Source organism: Panthera pardus, unplaced genomic scaffold (assembly GCF_024362965.1).
Source record: "Panthera pardus isolate Hobbes unplaced genomic scaffold, ASM2436296v1 HiC_scaffold_24, whole genome shotgun sequence".
Lineage (NCBI taxonomy): Eukaryota > Metazoa > Chordata > Mammalia > Carnivora > Felidae > Panthera > Panthera pardus.
The window spans coordinates 73,300,038-73,324,432 of record NW_026526810.1 but is presented as its reverse complement, the minus strand read 5'-3'; the positions used below and the strand labels follow the sequence as shown (position 1 = coordinate 73,324,432).

General features: G+C 35.4%; 1 protein-coding gene and 1 non-coding gene across 7 annotated transcripts in view; one reads left to right on the top strand and one right to left on the bottom strand.

The window, feature by feature from the left end:
• HECTD1 (HECT domain E3 ubiquitin protein ligase 1) overlaps positions 1-24,395 on the top strand; it is a 91,222-nt gene that overhangs the window by 33,488 nt on the left and 33,339 nt on the right. For all 6 annotated transcript variants that reach the window (XM_019428068.2, XM_019428066.2, XM_019428065.2 and 3 more), the window contains exons 11-22: positions 5,597-5,735; positions 5,920-6,090; positions 11,182-11,404; positions 11,933-12,196; positions 12,297-12,373; positions 16,651-16,785; positions 17,339-17,485; positions 18,825-18,919; positions 20,622-20,727; positions 22,631-22,765; positions 23,556-23,695; positions 23,978-24,301. In XM_019428068.2, coding sequence (XP_019283613.1) covers positions 5,597-5,735; positions 5,920-6,090; positions 11,182-11,404; positions 11,933-12,196; positions 12,297-12,373; positions 16,651-16,785; positions 17,339-17,485; positions 18,825-18,919; positions 20,622-20,727; positions 22,631-22,765; positions 23,556-23,695; positions 23,978-24,301 — 1,956 coding nt within the window. The remainder of the gene's footprint in view (positions 1-5,596; positions 5,736-5,919; positions 6,091-11,181; positions 11,405-11,932; positions 12,197-12,296; positions 12,374-16,650; positions 16,786-17,338; positions 17,486-18,824; positions 18,920-20,621; positions 20,728-22,630; positions 22,766-23,555; positions 23,696-23,977; positions 24,302-24,395) is intronic.
• On the bottom strand, positions 1,658-1,798 carry LOC128773337 (small nucleolar RNA SNORA15). Its single transcript, XR_008417604.1, has one exon. It is a non-coding gene; the product is annotated as a small nucleolar RNA SNORA15 (small nucleolar RNA).

The following is a 24,395-nucleotide window of genomic DNA, read 5'->3' as shown; positions in this document are numbered from 1 at the left end:
GAGTTGACATTAAACTGCAAGCAGCATACTTTAAGTAGGAGAAAAGTGTCAGTAAGACAATTCACTGTGAACATGAAGTACTTGGTTTTTATTCTTCTCCAAATAGCTTGCAGAGATGTAGGTGTTAGTGGGGCCACTTTTTTTTTTTTTTTTTTAATAAAACTTAGAATTGTCTTGAGTGAGCAAGTTCATTTTTGAACAAGATAATTTGACCTGAAAATTTTAGAGGACTAGCTGTCAGTATAATAAAAGAATCCTGATATATTTGGAGTAGAATTGCTTCATGATAAGGTCATCAGAAAATTATAAAGTATGCTACCATGTAAGAGGGTTCTTTTATTAGATGTTTATTTTGTCACCCTTTTAAATGTTTTAAGGTTATCTAAATGTAATTTTAGTTTAGTGCATTTGATGCCAAATTCTCCCAGGTAATAAATAGACACATTTAATTGTGGCAAGTAAGAAAGCCCAAGTTTTAGGTAAGAGCTCAGCCTCTGGAGTCAGTGCAAAGTGGGTCCAGATGCCAGCATTGCCATTTCTAGATAGGTGGCCATGAGCAAAGTACTTAACTTCTTTGATCTTAATTGATTTATCTCTAAGGTGGAGATAATTACACTAAATTCTCTTTAGGTAAAAGAAAAAAATTAGATGTGATTAAGTGTTTAGCATAGTGCCTAATATTTTAGAGGTATTTGAAAAAAGTTCACTTACAGAATTATTTAGCATTATTTAAAAAAATTAAAAACAAGGGTGAGTAGGTTACAACCTTATTTTTTTACCATTTCATTTTAAGATTTATTTTAAAGTTTATTTACTTATTTTGAGAGAACGTGAGCAAGAGAGGGGCAAAGAGAGAGAGATGGAGAAAGAGAGAGTCCCAAGCAGGCTCTGCACTGTTAGTGTGGAGTCCCACACGGGGCTCCATCTCACCAATGGTGAGATCACGACCTGAGCCGAAATCAAGAGTTGGATGTGCAACCAATTGAGCTGCCCAGGTGCCCCTCATTTTAAGAGTTGAATAGTTGAATACTCAGCCTGTGTACTCTGATCATACTGTTAAAGGAGGGTCTACAATGTATGGACTTTAGCTGTTACCTGTCAATATTCTGTAATGCACAGTGTCTGCTTAGGAAATAAAAATCGTATGACAGATTAGTAAAGGCTTTTTTTTTTTAATTATTATTTTTTAATGTTTATTTTTGAGAGAGAGAGACAGAGACAGAGACAGTGCACAAGCAGGGGAGGGGCAGAGAGAGAGAGGGAGACACAGAATCTGAAGTAGGCTCCAGGCTCTGAGCTGTCAGCACAGAGCCTGACGTGGGGCTCAAACTCACAAACTGTGAGATTGTGACCTGAGCCAAAGTCAGACGCTTAACCAACTGAGCCACCCATGCGCCCTAGGGCTTTTAAACAGGATAGCAATATCCTTTCTTTGCTTCCTTCCTTCCTCCTTTCCTTCTGTCCTTTTTTTTAATGTTTATTTATTTTGAGCGAGAGAGAATGAGTCAGGGAAAAGGGCAGAGAGAGAATCCCAAGCAGGCTCTGCACTGTCAGCACAGAACTTGATGCAGGGTTCAATCCAACGACCTGTGAGCTCATGACCTGAGCCGAAATCAAGAGTCACGCGCTTAACTGACTGAGCCATCTAGGCGCCCCTGTCTTTATTTATTTTTTTAAATGGTATGTTATGAACAAACTTAGCATACCATCTATTGTAGGCATTTTCAAGAGAAGACTTTACTTTTGCATGGTGTCTGGCTTTGTAAACTACTGAAAAAAACACCATATTTAGCTATGCCTCATAGGAGGGCAGTTTTAATGGTGGTGTAGTATGTAAAAACCTGATAGTATTCTAAGATTCTTCTCTCCTGTTAATGGAGATATAATTGTATTAGTTAAAAGTGTACAACATAATGATTTTATTTATGTATTTTTGTTATGATTAGACCTAGGACTGTACACTTTGTTTTTAAGGAAAGGCTGCATAGAATTTTGAAGAGGTTTGGTAAACAGCTTTGGAGTTAGTGTCAATAACTGGACAAAGATTGAGTTTACTTTTCAGAAATCGTTGAGGATCCAATTTTTTTTGAGAAAAAAGTAGGACTTGGTTGAATAAAAGGGGAAATTGTTCTTGGATGAAAATATTAAATATTATAAAGATATAAATTCTGCCAAAATTAATTCAGAGATTATGCCGTTTTAAAAATAACTACAGAGTTTGTTTTAGAACTTGACAGATCGTAAAGTTCATCTGGACGAATGAATGTGTGAGATTTTAATAATCTGAACAGCTAGTATAAACTTACAGTAATTAAATCTTTATGATAACTAGCATGAGTTTATAAATCAGTACAATAGTCTAGCCCCCCAAATTGAGCCAATAATATATAAGAATTGGATATGTTATAATGGAGATTTCATAGATCATTTGAGAGAAGGGAGGGTTATTAAATGGCATTAGAATGTCTACTTTGTGGGGCGTCTGGGTGGCTCAGTCGGTTGAGCAACTGACTCTTGATTTCAGCTCAGGTTATGATCTCAGGGTCATGGGATTGAGCCCCACATCAGGCTCCTCATGTGGAGGATGTGGAGCCTCCTTAAGATTTTCTCTCTCCTTTGCTCCTCCCCTGCTTAGTCGTATGCATTCTCTCTCCCCCTGCCCTAAATAAATAAACTTAAAAAAATAAAAGAATGTCTTTTTTGTGTTTTGATGTAAAAAAATCAGGTTAGTTCTATACACTGTATATCTAACCAAATTCTAGGTGAATTTAAAGCAAATTTTTAAAAATGTGGAAAAAAATATTCTTGAATGTTTATCAGAATTTGATAGGAAGAATGACTTTCAAAGCTTGTTTGTGTTAGTGCTATCATGTTAAATTTATTTAGATTGTTATTCAAATTTAGTCTATTAAAAAAAAAAGCTACATATGAGAAACAATATTACCAAGAGCCAAAAAAGTACCAGCAATATAAATCCAAATAAATACTTGTTAGCAACTGTGACCAAGGGATACTGTTTTGTTTTGTTTTGTTTTGTTTTTATACAAAGCACACATAGAGGTTTTTGGTAAAAACGTAAGAGCCTCTTTAACTAAATGAGCTGAAGACATAGCAAAGTGTTCAAGAAATTGACAGAAAAATATTAGGTATAATTATGGAGGTATAATTGGCATAAAATCTTAGGATTTTTAAAGCATATATGTCTTGGTGATTTGACATATGTATACCTTGTGAAAGGATTCACATCTTGTTAACTAATACATCCATCACATCACATGTTTATCTTTTAGTGTGTGTGTGAGAATGTTTAAGTTCTGCTCTCAGCAAATTTCAGTTACGTAGCATGGTGTTATTACCTATAGTCATCATGTTTTACAGTAGATCCTCACACCTCATTCATCTTAGAGTTTCCTTACTCTCAGTCCCTGGCAACCACTTTTCTACTCTGTCATCTCTGTGAGTTGACCCTTTTTTTTTTTCTTTTTTTTGGATTCCACATGTGTGATACCATTCATTGTTTGTCATTCTCTGGCTTTTTTCATTTAGTATAATACCCTCAAGGTCTGTACATGTTGTTGCTTAATAGCCTTTTTAAAAATCAGTTTGCCAAGTATGGATTCAGTACTGATACACATTCAGTGCATAAGAAAGTTTTTAGACCTTTAGATCCAAGAATCCTTCCAATGAAGAAATAAAACTTTCCACAAAAATAGGGCACTTTATAATAGAAAAGCCTTGCAAGCTAAATGGTCATAATTTATATAATAGTGTTAGAGAGGAAAATTTTAGGTTCTGAATACTATTTATAGTGTATTAGTTAACAGAAGAGTTTGAGTTTAGGTTCTGTAATGTATTAGCCCTGTGACCTTAGCAGACTTGCCCACCTTTCTTTGTTTCACTTATTCATCTGTAAAACTGAGCTAATAAAACCCACCTCATAGCGTTTGTTGTAGGGATTAAATGAAGTGTAGTGTCTTTAAAATACGTAAAAGGGTTTCTGCTTATAATGGCTTAGCGCGATAGTGACAGATAGACAATATATAAATATTTTTATTTTACAACCAAATATAAATAACCATTAACAAAAACTGGAAAGAACTAATCCTATTAGGGTAGTTTGCCCTTCATTCACCTGCCATTTTCTGTAATGTACATGAATTTGTAATAAAATACTTTTTTTAGTTGAAGAATGTTTGGTCTTAGCAATTGCAGCCAGAGAGAGTAAGGATGCACATCATGCTATAGAAATACAGCTGTGTACATGCTTTCATGGTCTTTAGTAGCAATTTTGTCCCTCCATCCTTTCCTGTGCAGGTTACCCCAGAATTAATGATATCTACAGCTTGGTGCCTAGGATTTTGTTCTATGCTTAGAAAATATGTGTCAGATGAACTTTTGTCTTTTCTGTAATAGATCAGTCTCCTTTTAGTCTATTATAATTTAAAAGTGTGTGGATATATATTTATTTTATTTTAAAAGAACAGGTTCCTTGAGATTAGTTTGTGTGATTTTATGGAGTATCTATGTTCTGAGCAAAGCAGTGGATGAGAAGGAAAAGGAAGCATGTTGAATTGTTAACAGTTGGAATATTTAGGGACATGGGATTACTTGAATCTCTTATTTTCATTTATATGAGGCATAACTATAGTGACCATGAGTTTGAATTTGACAGAGGACAAAAATGCTTAATTTGAGAATTGATTTCCATATAAATTACCAGATATTTTAAGTTAGAGCCTTGTGTTTTCGGTTATAGGGAATTTTAAGATAGTTACAACTTACTCTTTACTTGATTTTCTAAAATTACCATGACATGTTAATAGCCATGCTGTTAAATATAAAATAGAATAGCACATTTAAGAAAGTTTAAAGATAATTTCAGTTGTAATGAGTTTACTGTATTAACAGAAATTTTGTGAAATTGCCTAAAAAAGTGAACATAAACTAGTGCTAGTATTATTTTTTGTATACTTTTTTTATTAAAAAAATTTTTTTTAATTAGTTTTATGTATTTTTGAGAAGCAGAGAGAGACAGAGCGTGTGTGGGGGAGGGACAGAGAGAGAGGGAGACACAGAATTGGAAGCAGGCTCCAGGCTCTGAGCTGTCAGCACAGAGCCTGATGCGGGGCCCAAACTCATGAACCGTGAGATCATGACCAGAGCCGAAGTTGGATGCTCAACTAACTGACTGAGCCACCCAGGTGCCCCTTTTCTGTATACTTTAAAAATTTTTTTTTAATGTTTATTTATTTGAGAGAGAGAGAGAGAGAGAGAGAGTGAGAGGGAGGGAGGGGCAGAGAGAGAGGGAGACACAGAATGCGAAGCAGGCTCCAGGCTCTGTGCTGTCAGCACAGAGCCTGATGCAGGGCTCAAACTTACGAACCGTGAGATCATGACCCGAGCTGAAGTCAGACGCTCAACCGGCTGAGCCACCCAGGCGCCCCTGTATACTTTTATTAAAGTGTACTTTTTAGCAGAATGTATAAAACTTACCATTGGATATTTTAGTTTTCGTTAATGTATAGTTGCATTTTATTTTATTTTAGCTTCTTACCCTGGCTTCCTAAAAGTCTTTTTTTTTTTTTTATTTTTTAAGGAAAGCAAGTCTTGCTCTCATTCGAAAAATGATTCATTTTTGCTCTGAAGCACTCTTAAAAGAAGTTTGTGATTCTGATGTTGGTCACAATTTGCCTACAGTACTAGTGGAAATCACTGCAACCGTCCTTGATCAGGAGGTGAGCTTTTTATCTTTTTTGAGACTCATGTACCTTTAATTTCCTTTAGACAATGGTCAGTAAGATAATTTAATTTTTAAGTTCGGTAAATTGTTTTGTCTGAGAAACAACTGCATTTGTCTACTTCAGGCAACTAAACTTACTTTTATCATTTTCCCATAATTTTCTTTTTTTTCCCTCCCAGGATGATGATGATGGTCACTTGCTGGCATTGCAGATCATAAGGGATTTGGTGGATAAAGGTGGTGATATTTTTTTGGATCAGCTAGCCAGACTTGGTGTAATTAGCAAAGTGTCAACTTTGGCAGGTCCTTCCTCTGATGATGAGAATGAAGAGGAATCAAAACCAGAAAAAGTGAGTGATCTTAATTGCAGGGTTATCTGGAATAGGGTATCTTTGAGGAAATCTAGTTCTAATTTATGATGGCTTTTGGCAAAATAATGGCAGTGTGAAGTAGTGGGACTTTAAAAAACTTACTGATAAAATTTAAAACTTACAAAAAAATTGTGAGTATTGGAGTGTTCTTTATAATTTACTAATTATTGACATTTTGCCCTATTAACTTTGCATAGACACTATGTGTGTGTGCGTGCGTGTGTGTGTGTGTATGTGTACATTTAAGAAATATTTGAGGGGCACCTGGCTGGGTTAGTTGGTAGAACATGAGGCTGTTGATCTCAGAGTTTTGAGTTTGAATCCTACACTGGGCATGGATACATAGTGCCTCTTTTAACACTCTAAAACTTCACCAAAAAACCAGGACGTTCTCTTGTATAATCCTGGTATAGTTATCAAAATCAGGAAATTTAATATTTATATAAAACTATATTTAATTCAAAGACCATATTCGAATTTGCTGTTGTCCTTAATAGCAGTTTTCCCCCCTGGTCTAGAATCGAATCCAGGAGCATGTATTACATTTAGTTATCATGTTCCTGAGAACCCAGCCTTTCTTTTTCTTTCATAGCCTTGGCATTTGTGAAGAGGACAGTCCAGTTAATCTGGACAGTGACCCTTACTTTGCGTTTGTGATTCTATGTGGTTAGATTCAGATTATGTGTTTTAAGCAGGGAAATCACAGAGGGGATGTTATGTTTTTCTCAACGTATAATGTGCCTTCTCTTAGAGGCACACAGTGTCTGCTTTTTTGCTGATGATGTTACTTGGATCACTTGGTTGTCTCTGTCTGGTTTCTCTATCACAGAGTTACTCTTTTTCCTTTTGTAATTAATAAGTAATTTATTTATAGGGAGACTGTGTAAATCTATGGTTACTCATTAAACATATACCCATGAGTTTGTTTGTTTGTTTGTTTGTTTGTTTCTTTCTTTTTTTTTTTAAGTTTATTTTTGAGAGAGAGAGAGAGCAGGCATGTGCAGACAGCATGCAAGCAGGGGAGGGGCAGAGAGACAAGGGAGACAGGATCCAAAGCTGGCTCTGTGCTGACAGCCAAGAGCCCCATGTGGGGCTTGAACTCACAAACAGTGAGATCATGACTTGAGCCAAAGTCATACGCTTAACTGACTGAGTCACCCCAGTGCTCCATACCTGTGAGTTTCAGTATCCATTGATAATCTTGCCTTAGATTGCAAATTTAAAATATGCCTTATCTGTCTCTACAGATTCCAGCACTGAGACCTAACATGTAGTGAATGCTTCCTATATATTAGTGACAGAGAGGTAATATTTTTGAGAGAATGGTAGAGTATAGGTTTTTATTGTAGAATCCTGAGAGGGTGAGTGATAGAGATATTCCTAAATTACTTGAGGAACCTGAGGGATTTAACAACAAAACAAAATAAGAGGTGATACCTGGGGGCGCCTGGGTGGCCCAGTAGGTTAAGCGTCTGACTCTTGATTTCAGCCTTAGGTCATGATCTCATGGATTGTGGGTACATGCCTCACATTAGTCTCTGCGCTGACAGCCTGGCGCCTGCTTAGGATTCTCTCTCTCCCTCTCTCTCTGCCCCTCCCCCACTCACACACATGCTTGGGTGCGCTCTCTCTCTCTCTCTCAAAATAAATAAAGAAACTTAAAAAAATGAGGTGATACTAGGTGATCCCCCGGAATTCTTTTATCCAAGAAATAGGTTACAAATACCATATGATTTCACTTGTGTGGAATTTAAGAAAGAAAGCAAACTAGCAAAGAGTGGGTGAAATGGAGAAAGACACAAACTAAAAAACAGACTCTTAACTGTAGAGAACAAACTGATAGTGACTAGAGGGGAGAGGGATGGGGGCTGGGTGAAATAGGTGATGGAGATTAAGGAGTACACTTGTGATGAGCACAGGGTAATGTATGAAAATGTTAAGTCATTGTATTGTACACTTGAAACTAATATTACACTGTTCGTTAACTGGAATTTCAATAAAAACTTATAAAAAAGGTTATAGATGCCCAGCTTTTTGTGGAAATTAACAAGAAAATTCTAACATATGAGAATTCTAGGGACCTAGAATAGCCAAAGCAACATTGAAAAGGAATAAGTTGAAGGACATCTACCAGCAGATTTCAAGTCTTAACTGTAAAAGGTAGGTTAGCGGGGGGGGGGGGGGGGGGGGGGAAGTGGGGGGGGTGGGAATAGGTTAATGGCCCGCACATACATGGTCAGTTGATTTTCAACCAAAGTGCTAAGGCAGTTCAATGAAGAAAAGATGATCTTTTCAACAAGTGATGCTTGAATAAGTGGATATACACACACAAAAACGAAAGTTTGACCCTTACCATGGGTACCACATAAAAAATTGACAGAAAAAAAAGTCATAGACTGAAATGTACGGGCTAAAATTATAAAACTTTTAGAGGAAAAGGAAGAAACTCTTACTGACTTTGAGCTTGGCAGTGACTTCTTAAATAGGATGTTAAAAGATTATACCGTAGGGGCCCCTGGCTGGGTCAGTTGAAAAAGCATCTGACTCTTGATCTCAGGGTTGTGAATTCACGGCCCACCTTGGGTGTGGAGATTACTTAAAAATTAAAAAAAAAAAAAAAAGGTTATACTATAAAAGAATTAAAAAAAATCAGTAAGTTTTACTTTATCATAATTCAATTTCTGTTCTTCTAGGTACATTGTTTAGAAAATGAAGAGACAACCCAGAAAATTCCCTCAAATTTTATTTGTCTGAAAAAAGTTTTTTTGAGAGAGAGCATGAGTGTAAGAGGGGCAGAGGAATAGGGAGAGAGAATCTTAAACAGTCTCCACGCCCAGCTTGAGGAGGTCTTGGGGTTTGATCTTACTACTGTGAGATCATGAGCTGAAATCAAGAGTCAGATGCTTAACTGACTGAGCCACTCACGCGCCCCTGAAAACATTTTTATTTGGCCTTCTTTTTTTTTTTTTTTTTTTTAATTTAGTTTTTGAGAGAGAGCAATCAGGGGAGGGGCAGGGAGAGAGGGAGAGAGAGAATCTTAAGCAGACCACACTGCAAGCACAGAGCTCAGTGTGAGGCCCCGAACTCATGAAACTTGAGATCATTACCTGAGCCGAAATCAAGAGTTGGACAGTTAGCTGAGCCACCCAGGTACCCCTGGCCTTCATTTTTGATGGATATTTTCAATGCCCACAAGGACTTTTGGCTAATTGTTTTTCAGGCACTTTGAGAGATGTTCCCTCGTCACCTGATGTGCATAGTCTCCATTGAGAAATTTGCTCCATTTCTTGTCTTAGTTCCTTGTTATATAACATAAATCTTTTCTCACAACATCTTTGCTTATTCTGGCTGTTCTTATGATATTATCACTGACTTTTAGCAATTTGACTTTGCTGTCCTTTGCTGTGCTTGGTGTGTTTGTGTATGTGTGTACATGTGAGTGTTCATACCTGCTCAGGATTGTTTAAATTTCTTCGTGAGCTTACAGTTTTTATCAAATTTGGAAATTGTTCAGGATTTAGAATGCAACTTTCTGACCACCTTGTATGATCTCTGGGAATTAATTATTCAGCTTACAGTTTCCGTTTGTTCTTTGCCCAACCTTACGGAGTATTCCCCTAGAAATGAGTGGTCTAGTATTTGCTAGAGACATGCTGATCATTTTGCGGAATATTTGCCAGAGACATGCTGATCACTTTGCGGATTTCTAGAGGTCTTTCTTGCTTGGCTCCCTAATCCTGAACTCCTCCTCTACATATTCTGTTTGCTTTTAGCCTCTTCAAACACAGATCTCCATTTCCTCAACTCATAGTGCTGGATTCTGTGTTCCCTCTTCTTAACACCTTAGCAAGAAATTTGTGTCTGGGCCTAAGGAAATTACCTTGTTTGTTTCTATTTTCTGGAGGATCACGGTCCTGTGTTGCATATTGTCCAGTGTTTGAAAATCACTTTTTCATATATTTTGTCTAGTTTTTAGTTGTTTACAATGGCTAAACAAGAATGGACCTTATTAACCTGCATGGCTTAGAGCACAAGTACTGATGTTTAGAGAAATTTATAATCCACATTTTATAATATTTTAGTGTTACAAACTAACTATTTCAGGGGAAAAATGTAAAAAGCATATTTAGGTATAATAAGTTTCTGTGAAGTTTAAAAGTGCTTTACCCATACATGCATGCATGCACACACATGCCAAGTTCATATATGTTTATGATGAATATTCTCTATATTACATGTTATCAACAGAAGAAAAATTTTTAGGATGCCAGGGTAGGAAAACAGTGTTTACAAATTGTTCTTTGTTTTAAACATGCTCTAAAATCTTTTTATGATCATACAAATGATCCAGTATATTTAATTCACTCTGCTAAGGGTGGAATCTTAACTTTATTCCTAAAAAGCATCTATGATGATTCAGGTGCACCTCTAGGATTGGATACCATTGATCCAGTAAAAACATTCCTTTTTATGTTGTTGTTTTTTTTTTTTTTTTTTTTTTTTTTAATAATCAGGCCCAGAGATGTGGTGAGTTTGCCAGGGTCCTAGATAATTAGCTAGTTGTGTGTAGACCTAATCCATTGGCTTTCTGTACTACTGCAGCTGGAAATGTTATAACTTAGGTCATAATTTATGTGAGTTTCTTAACATTTTTAGGACTTACAAGATTTAGTTATAGGTAACTCAATGAATCAGAATACATATTAAACTAGAGGCAACTAAATATTATGTTCAGCATATTTTAATATATACACACGCACATAATATATTTTATGTTTATTTATTTTGAGCGTGGTGGTGGGGGGGGGACAAAGAAAGAGAGGGAGAGAGAATCCCAAGCAGGCTCTATGATGTCATCGTGGAGTCCGATGCGGCACTCAAACCCTTGAACCGTGAGATCATGACATGCATCTAAACTAACAGTTGGATGTTCAAATGATGGAGTCATCCAGGCACCCCAAATTCAGCATATTTTAATTCTAAATTTGATACATGGACATATTTAAAAAATACTTGCGAATATTTTGAATAGATACTATTTTGTTTCATTGAATAATTTTACACATTTAGGAAGATGAACCACAGGAAGATGCTAAAGAATTGCAGCAGGGTAAACCATATCATTGGAGAGACTGGTCAATCATTAGGGGAAGGGACTGCTTATATATATGGAGCGATGCAGCAGCCTTGGAATTATCTAACGGCAGTAATGGATGGTTCAGATTTATCTTGGACGGGAAACTTGCCACCATGTATTCAAGTGGTAGTCCTGAAGGTGGATCGGATAGTTCAGGTAATGTTTGTTTCAATTAAAATGTTTTAGAAATTTCTGTAATTTTGATGATTTGTCTTTCTAATATTTTTGCTAGCATTGTCATAGAAACATGATCATTGATGATCATATGGCCAGTTTCTTTAATATCAACAAAGAAAAACTATTGTACCATGAAAGCATTTAAGAAATGCCTTTTTTTTTTTTGGTTTGAGACAAACAGTAGCGTTGCGTCTACTTTTAATACCTCTAATCCTTTAGGTGAAGCTACCTCATATCATGTAATGATGAATTGTATATGTGTGTGTGATGCTGTCTCTAGTTGTATCTTTTTCCAAAAGCCTTATACTTCAAAAAATTTTAACTATAGGATTGCTTTTATGCCTGAACCTAAATACATCTAATGACTGAGAGTATACTACAGAACAAAACTCTGCTGATGCACTTTTTTACATAAAATTGATATTCTCATTGGTAGTTTCCTTTTTTATAAAAAAAAGGATCATTTGAAAAGAATGAGGTTTTAAAATAATTATTTTGTTTTTATAGAAAGCAGAAGTGAATTCTTAGAGAAATTACAAAGAGCTCGAGGCCAAGTAAAGCCATCTACTTCAAGTCAACCTATACTGTCAGCACCAGGACCTACTAAACTCACTGTAGGGAATTGGTCACTAACATGTTTAAAAGAAGGAGAAATTGCTATTCATAACTCAGATGGTCAGCAAGCAACAATATTGAAAGAAGATTTACCTGGTTTTGTATTTGAATCTAATAGAGGAACCAAACATTCATTTACTGCAGAAACTTCTCTGGGTAAGTTACGTAGGAAATATAAAATATTTATAAGAATAAATGAATGTGTTACATTGCATTAAAATAAATTCTTTGCAATGTCCTTTTTTTTTTTTTTAAGGTTCAGAATTTGTGACTGGTTGGACTGGCAAAAGAGGCAGAAAACTGAAATCTAAATTAGAAAAAACAAAGCAAAAGGTATACTGTGAGATTTTCTTTTTCCTTCTTTTGTTTTTTTTATACTGACATGGTAAGGTTTCATTGGTATATTGTAAGCATTTAAAAACCTTGAACCGTATAACATAAGTTACCCTAATCTAACATACTTTCAGTTTTTCTTTTTCTGTGCTTATTTCATTTTCCACAATACATATACATTTGCTTATGATTTTTATACACATGCTAAACACCAAAATTGAAACAGTGAAAATTAGTAAGACAATAAAATTTAAATGATTTGACTAATGTCTCACAAAAACTTTGAACTCGTGCTTTTTTTTTTTTTTAAGTTTATTTATTATTTCTGAGAGAGAGAGAGAGAGAGAGCACAAGTGCACAAGCAGGGAAGAGGCAGAGAGAGAGGGAGACACAGAATCCAAAGCAGGCTCCAGGCTCTGAGTGGTCAGCACAGAGCTCATATGGGGCTCGAACTCACAAACTGCACGATCATGCCCTGAGCTGAAGTCAGATACCTAACTGACTGAGCCAACCATGCTCCCCTGAACTCATGCTTTAATTATTATTGATAGTAATGTTTTTAGTAATACAGTGGAATTGAAAATACATCACTAATATTTTACAATCCTGATAAAATTATTAGCTTTATGATAAAGCAACTTGAATGACTGTTTCTAGATTCACATATTTTGATGCCTAGTTTAATGGCCCATCTTATATGAAATCATTCTTTTTTTGTTAATGTTTTTATTTATTTTTGAGAGAGAGGGAGGGAGGGAGTGAGGGAGAGGGGGAGGGGCAGAGAGAGAGGGAGACACAGAATCTGAAGCAGGCTCCAGGCTCTGAGCTGTCAGCACAGTGCCTGATATGGGGCTCGAACCCATGGGCTGTGAGATCATGACCCGAGCCAAAGTCCTATGCTCAACCAACTGAGCCACCCAGGCACCTCTGAAATAATTCTTTCAAAAAGATACAGGAGCAAATGTTTACTGACTCCACTTTCAAAATCACAATACTGATTTTTAAATTCTATCCATTAAGTATGTGTTTTTTTTGTTTGTTTGTTTGCGAGAGAAGGACTACAAGCTGAGAAGAGGGGCAGAAGGAGAGAGAGAGAAAGAATCCTAAGCAGGCTTAATGCTTAGTGCAGAGCTTGATGTGGGGCTTGATCCCACAACCCTGGGATCATGATATGAGCCGAAATCAAGAGTCAGGCGCTCAACCAATTAAGCCACCCAGGCATCCCAGAAATTTTTTCTAATTCAGGGTATCTTAAGGACAGTTGAGGAAGAAATTACTCAATTGAAGATAGCAATTAGATGCTAAAAGGAGTTTCAGCTAAATGCAGTCCATTTTCATTATTCATGGTAGTTGTGTTAACTAAAGTTTCTGTGAATACTGAACCATTGCTCTTTGGGAAAATACAGGGTTAGGTTCCTATGAGGTCACATTTTTGTAACTGATGCATACATAACCTTGTTTTTTATGTGTCTTTCTGTTCAAAGACACCATACGTGTATTACTTAAAAAAAATTTTTTTTATGTTTATTCATTTTTGAGAGAGAGACAGAGCATGAGTGGAGGAGGGGCAGAGAGAGAGGGAGACACAGAATCCAAAGCAGGTTCCAGGCTCTGAGCTCTCAGCACAGAGCCCGTCGCGGGGCCTGAACTTGTGAACTGTGAGATTGTAACTTGAGCCGAAGTCAGACGCTTAACCGACTGAGCCACCCAGGTGCCCCCGTGTCTTATTGATTTGTTAACATGGAACATGTGTTGAGTAGCACGGTCATGCCTGAATGAAGCTTACCTAACACACATATTTTCTCCATAAGGCACATGTGCCTGGTGCTTAGGAACAGTGGACAGTACTTCAGGCACTATATTTGGTGGCCATTTTAAACAGTGAAGTCAACAAAACCACAAAAATGTGAAAAACATGCACAAAATAGACTGTAGAAAAGATACTTGTTTATAGTATGAGGGCTTAAGCAAGTATGACATTTGTTTACAGGTAGAGATTACCTTGTTTACCTCACCTAACAACATGCACGTGAGGCAGCTCCCGAGTTTTTGCTGCACTGTGTATGCCACAAGTGACTGTGCACTGCGAGTATTGAATTGGGGATTACAAACACATTTTAGTGAGTAGTTGAATTCACAAATATAGAATTCTCAAATAATGAGGATCAACTATAATTTTTTTAAAGTTTATTTTGAGAGAGAGAGAGAGACAGACAACATGAGTTGGGGAGGAGCAGTGAGAGAGAGAAAGAGAAAGAAGCCCAAGCAGTCTCCATGCTGTGAGTGCAGAGCCTAACTTGGGACTTGATCTCACAAACAGTGAGATCATGACCTGAGTCAAAATCAAGAGTCTGACACTTATCCGACTGAGCCATGTAGGTGCCCCTCAACTGTAAATACTTGTAAAGCTACCACTGAGCTGTCTCAGGAATTTCTTGCAATTCCTTATGGGTTATGTTATCCAACCAAATCTAGACTCACAGGGTACTGAAATTTCACACTACAGAAGAAAAGTAAATCAAGAAGAACATAGTCTGAGTCCTGTTTTCATTTTCTTGAAAAATAAGTAATTTTGGCTCAGTTTCTTGAAATCAGTAGTATTAGTAGTAAATCAAGGAATAGCCTCATTGACCATATGGCTATTCTTTTGGTATGAAAGTACGTATCAACTGATTTTAGGTAAAAATAATTTTAACTATTTTAATCTTCATTTTTATTTGTTAATACTGTTTTATAAAAGAGTAGTTTCTTAAATTTTGTCTACTAGTCAGAACTTATTTTCCTTTTAATTCTGAAAGGCACACCAAAATAGAATGAAAAAGTAATATTCATTTCAGGAGTGAAGTTTTTTCAATCACATTAGAGTTATGCTAGGTTAGTTTGTTTTTAATGAAATTACATAAGTCCTAAATTTACATTATTTAAGTAATTTTTTTAAGTTTTATTAATTTTTTGAGAGAGAGAGAGCATGCAAGTGGGGGAGGGCAGAGAGCTAGTGGGAAACAGAATCCGCAGCAGGCTCTGCACTGTCAATGTGGAGCCCAATATGGGGCTTGAATTCACAAACTATGAGATTACGACCTGAGCCAAAGTCAGACACCTAACCGACTGAGACACTGATATTCGCCCCTAAGCAAATATTTTTAAAGGCTCTTATGTACTGAATTTTATCAGACCCAAGCCTGGGACACAAATGGGTTCTTTCAGATAACATTAACTTAAATGAGAGATAACTAGTGCCCAAACCGATAATAGTCATTCTTCCTTATGATTAAGTAATGCAAATAAAAGTGTCATATATATTTTGTGTGAATACTATAAATAGAAAAAAATTAAACCTAAAATACACCACAAAATGTTAAAAGGTTCAACTCTGAGGGAACTCCTATTTACTAGATGGAAAGCTGCCTGATCCATGAATCATTGAATAAAAACCAGTTAGGTCTTTAAGTTTAAAAAAAATTAAGGGGGATGAGCTAAATGGATAAGGGGCATTAAGGAATCTCTTTCTGAAATCATTGTTGCACTATATGCTAACTAACTTGGATGTAAATTAAAAAAATAAAATCATATAAACAAAAAAATTTAAAAAGGTTTAACGTTGGTTGATTGAATTACAGACATTTTAGTTTTTTGGGTTTGGTTTTTTTGTTTTTGTTTTTTTGCTTATTTATATTTTCTATATGGTTCACCATAATCAGGCTAGTTTTATAAAAAAGAACAAAGTTAATTATTTACAGGTTGTTCAAATTGGTTTAAGTGAAATAAGCTCCTCTTTGTTATATGACTATAAAATTTAACCAAAAATTAAAATTGTGAGTTCTTTTATTTGATATTGCTTAAATCTAGTTATAGTACTTTTACAGCCATTAGAACCTTTGACATATATGAGTAGAAGTAGTAACATTTTTTGGAGGTTGGTGATGGCACAAAAATCTTACTTTTAAAAGTTGCACACATATAGGGAAATTAAAGGGAAACTTTGTTGGGGCGCCTGGGTGGCTCAGTGGGTTAAGTGTCCGATTTCAGCTCAGGTCATGATCTCACGGTCTGTGGGTTCAAGCCCCATGTCGGGCTCTGGGCTGAAGGCTCAGAGCCTGGAGCCTGCTTCCGATTCTGTGTCTCCCTCTCTCTGCCCCTCCCCCGTTCATGCTCTGTCTCTCTCTGTCTCAAAAATAAATAAACATTAAAAAAAAAAAAATTAAAAAAAAAAAGGGAAACTTTGTTAAAACTGTTAATTGTAACGAAAATTCACATTTGCAATTTTCATTTGGTAGGTACGAACTATGGCTCGAGATTTATATGATGACCACTTCAAAGCTGTTGAAAGCATGCCTCGTGGAGTAGTGGTAACGCTCAGAAACATAGCAACTCAATTAGAGTCATCTTGGGAACTTCACACAAATAGACAAGTATGTTATTTAGCTTCTAGATTTTATGGCACACATTGTTCTTTGTTTAGTTTTTCCCCTTTATCCTTTATATTCTAGGTATTGATTAGGGGTCAGCAAATTGTCACACATGGGCTAAATTTGGCCTGCCACCTATTTTATATGGCTTTGTGAGCTAAGTATGGTTTCTACATTTTTAAATGGTTGAAAACAAATCATAAGAGTAGTATTTTCTGATACATGTAAATTATATAAAATAATGACTGTATCCAAAAGCAGTTACATTGCTCACAGCCATGCTCCCTCTTACATATTGTCTGTGACTGCTTTGGTGGCTGCAGGGCAGAGTTCAATAGGTGTGACAGAGGCCAAATAGCCTGTAAAGCCTGAAATATTTATAGTTGACCCTTAAAATGTTTTCTGACTCTCGTACAGATCGTTTACATTAATAATTTGAACTTATTCTTGTTTAGTATCTGACTTATTTTCTTGGCAGTTAATACTGTGATAAATTAAGTATATTACAACCTGTTTATTTTTTTGATTGTCTTCATTAAATTTTTTTTTCTTTTAGTGTATTGAGAGTGAGAACACTTGGAGAGATTTAATGAAGACAGCTTTAGAAAATCTAATTGTACTTTTGAAGGATGAAAACACAATTTCACCATATGAAATGTGCAGTAGTGGGTTGGTGCAAGCCCTTCTTACTGTTTTAAACAATGTAAGTTTACAAAGTAGCACAGAACAGACTGTGTAGTTTAAAAAATTATTTGTAACTGCACTTTTGGCAAAGCAGTGTTTTGTAAGAAATATTTAAAAACCAAGTTAATGTTATTTATAATTTCTCTAGCCTTTCCTTTGTTGTGTCGTTAGTTTGAGCCAGTTGAATTCAGTAATTGAATCTTTTTAGATTTTTTAGTTTCCCACTTATAGTTTGTTCTAGGTTTTGTTTAACAAAACATGTACTTTGGCCTATGTTTTAACATTATTCACTGCTCTGATTGCTTCTTAAAATGAAGTTACTCTGTAGATCTTCATAAGTACTTAGATTATTTGCATAAAATTAGTTTATGAGCCATGACTGTTTAGGAAGTTACTCTGAATATTTGACAAGTATTTGTTATAACCTAATGTGTGTCTACAATTTAGTCTACCTTTAATATCTCTTTATTGTGATAAAAATTTTCCTGTAACAAAACATACCATATATACTTATTGTAACAAATTCTGACAAAAGTATAAAAAGTGAAAGTCGCCTTCTATTTCAATTCTATTTTCCACTTTAGTTTTTGCTCTTCTTTTAAAACATTTTTACTTATTTTGAGAGAGAGAGATAATGTGAGAGATGAAGGGAGGGAAAGAGAGACCCTCCCCCCACCCCCCACCCCTCCCCCCACCCCCCACCCCTCCCCCCCACCAAGCAGGCCCCATGCTCTCAGTGCAGAGCCCAACACAAGGCTCGATCTCATGAACTGCGAGACCATGGCCTGAACCGAAATCAGGAGTCGGGTGCTCAATCAGCTGAGCCACCCAGGCACCCCTAGTTTTTGCTCTTAATCACTATATGTGGTATACACTCTTAAAATTCACTTTAACTTCTGTAAGTTGTATATACCATTCATTAATTTTATTTATTAAAATTATATTGATTAAATTCACACACCACTTAGTAATATCTGTGAAATCACTGTTTTAATATACCAGTTAGTATTTTCTAATGCTCATTAAAGTATATAATATTGTTAAAATGCAAAATGTTCATTTGTTAGTAATCTGAAATCACCTTGCATACTACACTTTGGGAAAAGCTAATTTAGCAGTATAATTGCTACCCCATTATATAACATTCAGGGAGGAAGAAAAATCTATTAGCCATGGCCTACTAATCATAAACTAAAAAGAATTTTAATTGAAAGAAAAATGATTTTGCCAGATTATATTGATAATTTTGTAATAATACACAGTATTATTATTCATCTTTGTAGTGTGTGTTTTTGATAAATTTTGGTAGCAGCCTGAAAACATTTTTTTGTTCCTTCTTTTTGGTTTTTTTTTTTTAGACTGTGGATTTAGATATGAAACAAGATTGTAGTCAACTGGTAGAAAGAATAAACGTTTTTAAAACAGCCTTTAGTGAAAATGAAGATGATGAAAGGTAAATCACCAGTTTGTTTTTATTTGTTGTTTACAGTGTTTGAAAGTAGGTATGCTTCTTTTTTAAAGTAGAGTCTTATAGTGCTTATATACAAAACAGGAACTTTTAAATTTAATAAATAGTGTAGCTTTATATTTTAAGTGTATAATAATAGGAAAGATTTTTAAAGCATTTTTTAATCTTATGGAATAAAAGAAGAATTACATGTCTGCTATGAATGCAGCTGTGACTACTCAGTTTAATAAAATTACATGCCTCCTTGTATGTCTGAAATTAATGTAACACTGTGTGTCATCTACACCTAAGTAAAAAGTTAAGAAATTAGATACCTCTTCACTATATAACTGAAAATTTGAACACTGATTAAATATTTGATGATATTAAGTAATAATTGTTCATTCATTTTTAGGTGTGAGAATGAGTTTTGTTTTTTAAGAATTCTTCCTTTGTAGAGATACATACTCAAAATATTTCTGTATGAAATATGTTCACTGGCATTTTCTTCAAAATATATTGGATGGAGAGAAATGGGTGGGGAAATTGAAATCAATTTGTTGAAGCTGGGTCTTGGGTTGATGAAGGTTCATTTTACTATTTTATTTACTTTTGAATATGATTGAATTTTTAAAATAATAAATGAAATTCATTTCATTAATTTTAGGTACTATTTTAAATGAATCACCTCGTTTTATGGGTGAATAGTAATTTATTGAAGCATTACAGCATTAAACATTTTAGCTCTTTAGAAATTATTGCTAATACTAAAATATACTTATCTCAGTGGGAACATCTTTTCACATAAATTCCTTTAAGTGGTATTACTGAGTTAAAGACTGTAAATGATCTTTAAAGGTCCTTGATACAAATTGTTATTTTTCAGAAGCATTACACCAGTGTTGCCTTGCTAACAAATAATACCATTTTCCAAACATTGCTGCTTTGTATATTTTTATATGTATCAAATACTAAATAATAAAATTGTTTAAACTTTAAAAAATAAATTGCATGTCTACCTTGAATGCAGTTGATAAGTCTTGTAAATGAAATATTTTATTATTTACTTGTTTATTGATTGATTGTGACAAAGAGAGAGAGAGAGAGCATGCACATGCAAGCCAGGGAGGGACAGAGAGAGAGGGAAAGAGAATCCCAAGTAGGTTCCACACTCAGAGCAGAGCCCAGTGCAGGGATTGATCTCATGACCCTGAGATCATGACCTGAGCCGAGATCAAGAGTCAGATGCTTGGGGCGCCTGGGTGGCTCGGTCGGTTAAAGCGTCCGACTTCGGCTCAGGTCATGATCTCACGGTCTGTGAGTTCGAGCCCCGCGTCGGGCTCTGTGCTGACAGCTCAGAGCCTGGAGCCTGTTTCAGATTCTGTGTCTCCCTCTCTCTCTGCCCCTCCCCTGTTCACGCTCTGTCTCTCTCTGTCTCAAAAATAAATAAACGTTAAAAAAAAAAAAAAAGAGTCAGATGCTTAACCAACTGAACCACCCAAGTGCCCTGAAATATTTTGTTCTTAAATGAAGGAAATTGAGTTATGAGAGTATTTTTGCTTGCTTAGATTTAGTCTAATAGAAAATTAAACTTCTCTTTACACTCATAAAGAAACTAGGGGTCTACATGAGGTTGGTTACTGCAGTTTCTCTATGAACTTGGGTATGAAATTATATAAACACTCTCAACAATTTTTTTTCTTCATAGTCGACCAGCAGTTGCATTAATTCGGAAGTTAATAGCTGTACTTGAATCTATTGAACGTCTCCCTCTCCATTTGTATGATACACCTGGATCTACGTATAACCTGCAGGTAACCAGGAAAAGTGCAGGCACTATTATTGCTGAATACATTTAAGGGCAGTCTGTAATGATTCTGCTTACTCATTAAAGACTAACCGTAAAGCCACTTGATTGTTTTTTTTAATGACTCTTGAATTATTAATATTTCAATTTTTAATTTGATCAAATCACTATGGGTTTTCAGTAAATGTTTATTGTAAATCATACTTGATCAGTGTAAGTGGAAAAAGGCTATCAGTGGAAAAGGCAGGAAATAAATGGGTCCTTTTGTTCTAGAATTAGGAGTTAAGTCCTTTCATTTCTATGTGTATCAGCAGATGAGAAAGTGTGAGAATACTTCAAGGACAGTTTTTTTCCTGCTTTCTTTTTTTTTTTTTTTTTTTTTTTTTTTAATGTCATTGGTTAAAGCCAGATGGCCTGCCTTAGCTATTATTGATTCTGTGGGAAATCTGTCAATGGGTTTTACAAAACGTTTTTTATTTTCCTAAATGTTTTTTGGTTGACATTCACATTCATTCATTCCTTTATTCTTTTCTTAGTATCTGGTATGCAGATATGAATAGACAGAAATTACATCTTCTGTAGGTTACTTTAGAATTCCTTAGCTGGTCATTTTGGCTCAATCTTGCCTTTATCCAACCTATCCTGCATTGCACTGCATGGAATAGAAAGCTTTCTCTTTCAAATAAAGCCTTTAATAAGTAACTAAGAATCTGTATTTGCCAAGACAGTGTGTTCTAGGGCAAAAATCTTGCCATACCCCCAAGAACCCAGGAATGTTACCAAAGCCACTAGTTTCCCAGACTAGAGAGCTTGTCTAGGGAGTTAAAGTATGTTAGTGTGCCTGACATGGTGTTAGATTAAATGTCAAGATGTCAAGTTCTACTTTGTGTTTTATTTTAGGTAAAATAGTAAAGAAGGGTAAGGGCCTTTGTGGTACATTGTTTTTATTTACTTTATTATTTAAAAAAATTTGTAAGTAATATCTGTACCCAACATGGAGCTTGAACTTAAAAGCCCAAGACCAAGAGTTGGATGCTGTACCGACTCAGCTAGCCAGATGCCACAGTGCATCCTTTGAAGGCTTTACCCTTGATAAGTAAACGAGGCAGATAAGTCTCAGTGGCTGGAAATTCTCCTTATACAGTCCTAGGAGCACCAACATCTTTTATTATGCACTTCTCATTTTAGGAGACTGTGCAAATTAAAAAGACAGGAAAGCTAGTAATAATGCTGTATGTTAATTTTGCAGTCTAAATTGCTACCCACATGTCCATATAAGTATTTGATTATACGTCTGTAGGAACTAGTTAAGGTTTAAACAGCAATGAAACTACCTAAATTTCTAGTTTCATACTTGCTTACTAAAATGTATTGGATTGATAGCTATTGTGTGTTTTTAAAAGTTGATTAGCCATAGGGATGCCTGGCTGGCTCAGTTGGTAGAGCATGCAACTCATCATCTTGGGGTCATGAGTTCAAGCCCCACATTGGGCATAAAGCCTACCTTAAAAAAAAAAAAAAAGAAAGTTTATTAGAATATATCAAATAATCTATGACTATCTTTAAAGAAATAAATTAGCTAAATGGCCACTTTTTTTTTAACTTAACTGGAAAATTGTAACTTGTAAGAAATGCATTACTTAAGTTAAATTATTTTATGATTTATTTAAACCGTGTATATTTGAAGTTGTTTAGAAATTATCTGCGTATGTAGTTAATTTTGTTTCTTTCTTGAAAGCCCGTGTCACTTATTCAGTGATTCTTTAAAAAAAATTAATAGAAAACAGGCATTTATCCTTTTATGGTTGTACTTTTATAATTCTCAATTACTATTGAGAACATGTCTCACTTTTATAATTCTAAGAGAAAAACAGTGTATTTTCTGAAGCATTTTGATAATTTTTGCACAGATACTTACAAGAAGATTAAGATTTCGGTTGGAACGTGCACCTGGTGAAACTGCATTGATAGACAGGACTGGCAGGATGTTGAAGATGGAACCCTTAGCTACAGTTGAATCTCTGGAACAGTATCTCTTAAAAATGGTGAGTTTTTGGCAAGGCCATGGTGAAATAGGCATTCTCTGCTGTGGTTTAATCCTTTAGAAAAGTAGTTAGGGAAATATGTGTGTAGATTTATGGTAATACAAGGTTTGACCTAGTAATTCCATTTTTTGGAGTCTGTTGTTTGTGTGTGTGTGTGTGTGTGGGTGGGTGGGTGGGTGGGTGGGGGGAGAGCGAGAGACAGAGACAGAGAGAGAATGAGAGAGAATCTTAAGGGGCTCACTCTCACAACTCTGGGATCTTCACTGAAGTGAAATCAAGCGTTGGATGCTCACCCAAATGAGCTACTGGGCACCCCTGGACTCTATTCTAAGAAAATAATCTTTGTATACTACAAATGGTTTCTTCGTAAAGATGTGTATTGGACTCATTTTAGTGTCATTTGTCACTAAAATAGTGAACAAAACCTTGATGCTACTCAAAAAGGAATATCAGGTTTACAATTATTTCCATTTATTTGAATATTATGTAGCTATATAAAATGTATAAATATAAAAACTGATAAGAAAAAATGTTACGGTACAGTATGATCAGATGTTTTTTACTCTATCAGTTGAAATAATGGATCAAAGAAGTAGTGTATCATCATATGAATAGTGTGGGGTACTTTGGTTGTAGAAATTTGTATCTTTCTGGTTTTTTCCCCCATATATTCTTTAATGAGTATTTGTTATAATAAAATAAATCACATTGAAGGAACAGGAAAAAGTGGGCAGTGCGTTTGAAAATAGCCCTATTAAGGTGAGTGTCTCCTGTATTTTCTTTGGTGTAGGTAGCAAAGCAGTGGTATGATTTTGACCGATCTTCATTTGTTTTTGTTCGAAAATTAAGAGAAGGCCAAAATTTTATATTTCGGCACCAGCATGATTTTGATGAAAATGGAATCATTTACTGGATTGGGACAAATGCCAAGTAAGTCATGCTATTTAATGTAGAGTGAAAACATTCACCTGGTAAAAAATTCTTGGTAGTAGAGTAAAATTATTAACTACTCTGAGTGTCTTTCAGTTTAAGGAATTTTTGTCTTAGAGATTAAATTTAAGACTATCACAGTTATGTTTTATGAAGAAAAAAGTCTAAATTGTCAATTGTAGGATTTTTAAAAATTAATACAGTTTTATGTGGAAAACTGATATGAACAAAATACAGTTATTTTAGTAGTGTTAACTGCTTAATTTTTTTTCTTTTATTTAGAACTGCATATGAATGGGTGAATCCAGCTGCTTATGGACTTGTAGTAGTAACATCATCAGAAGGAAGAAATCTACCTTATGGCCGCTTAGAAGACATACTAAGTCGTGATAATTCAGCTTTAAATTGCCACAGCAATGATGATAAGAATGCCTGGTTTGCCATAGATCTGGGTCTCTGGGTGATACCATCAGCATATACACTTCGTCATGCTCGTGGTTATGGAAGGTCTGCACTGAGAAATTGGGTTTTCCAGGTATCCAAAGATGGACAGAACTGGACTTCTTTGTATACCCATGTTGATGACTGCAGTCTCAATGAACCAGGGTTAGTTGAGGAGTCTTTGCAAATTGAAAAACTCAGTAAAGAGCTTTGTTTATTTTTATAACTGTATACTCTTAGAGCTCTCTTCTTTATGGAA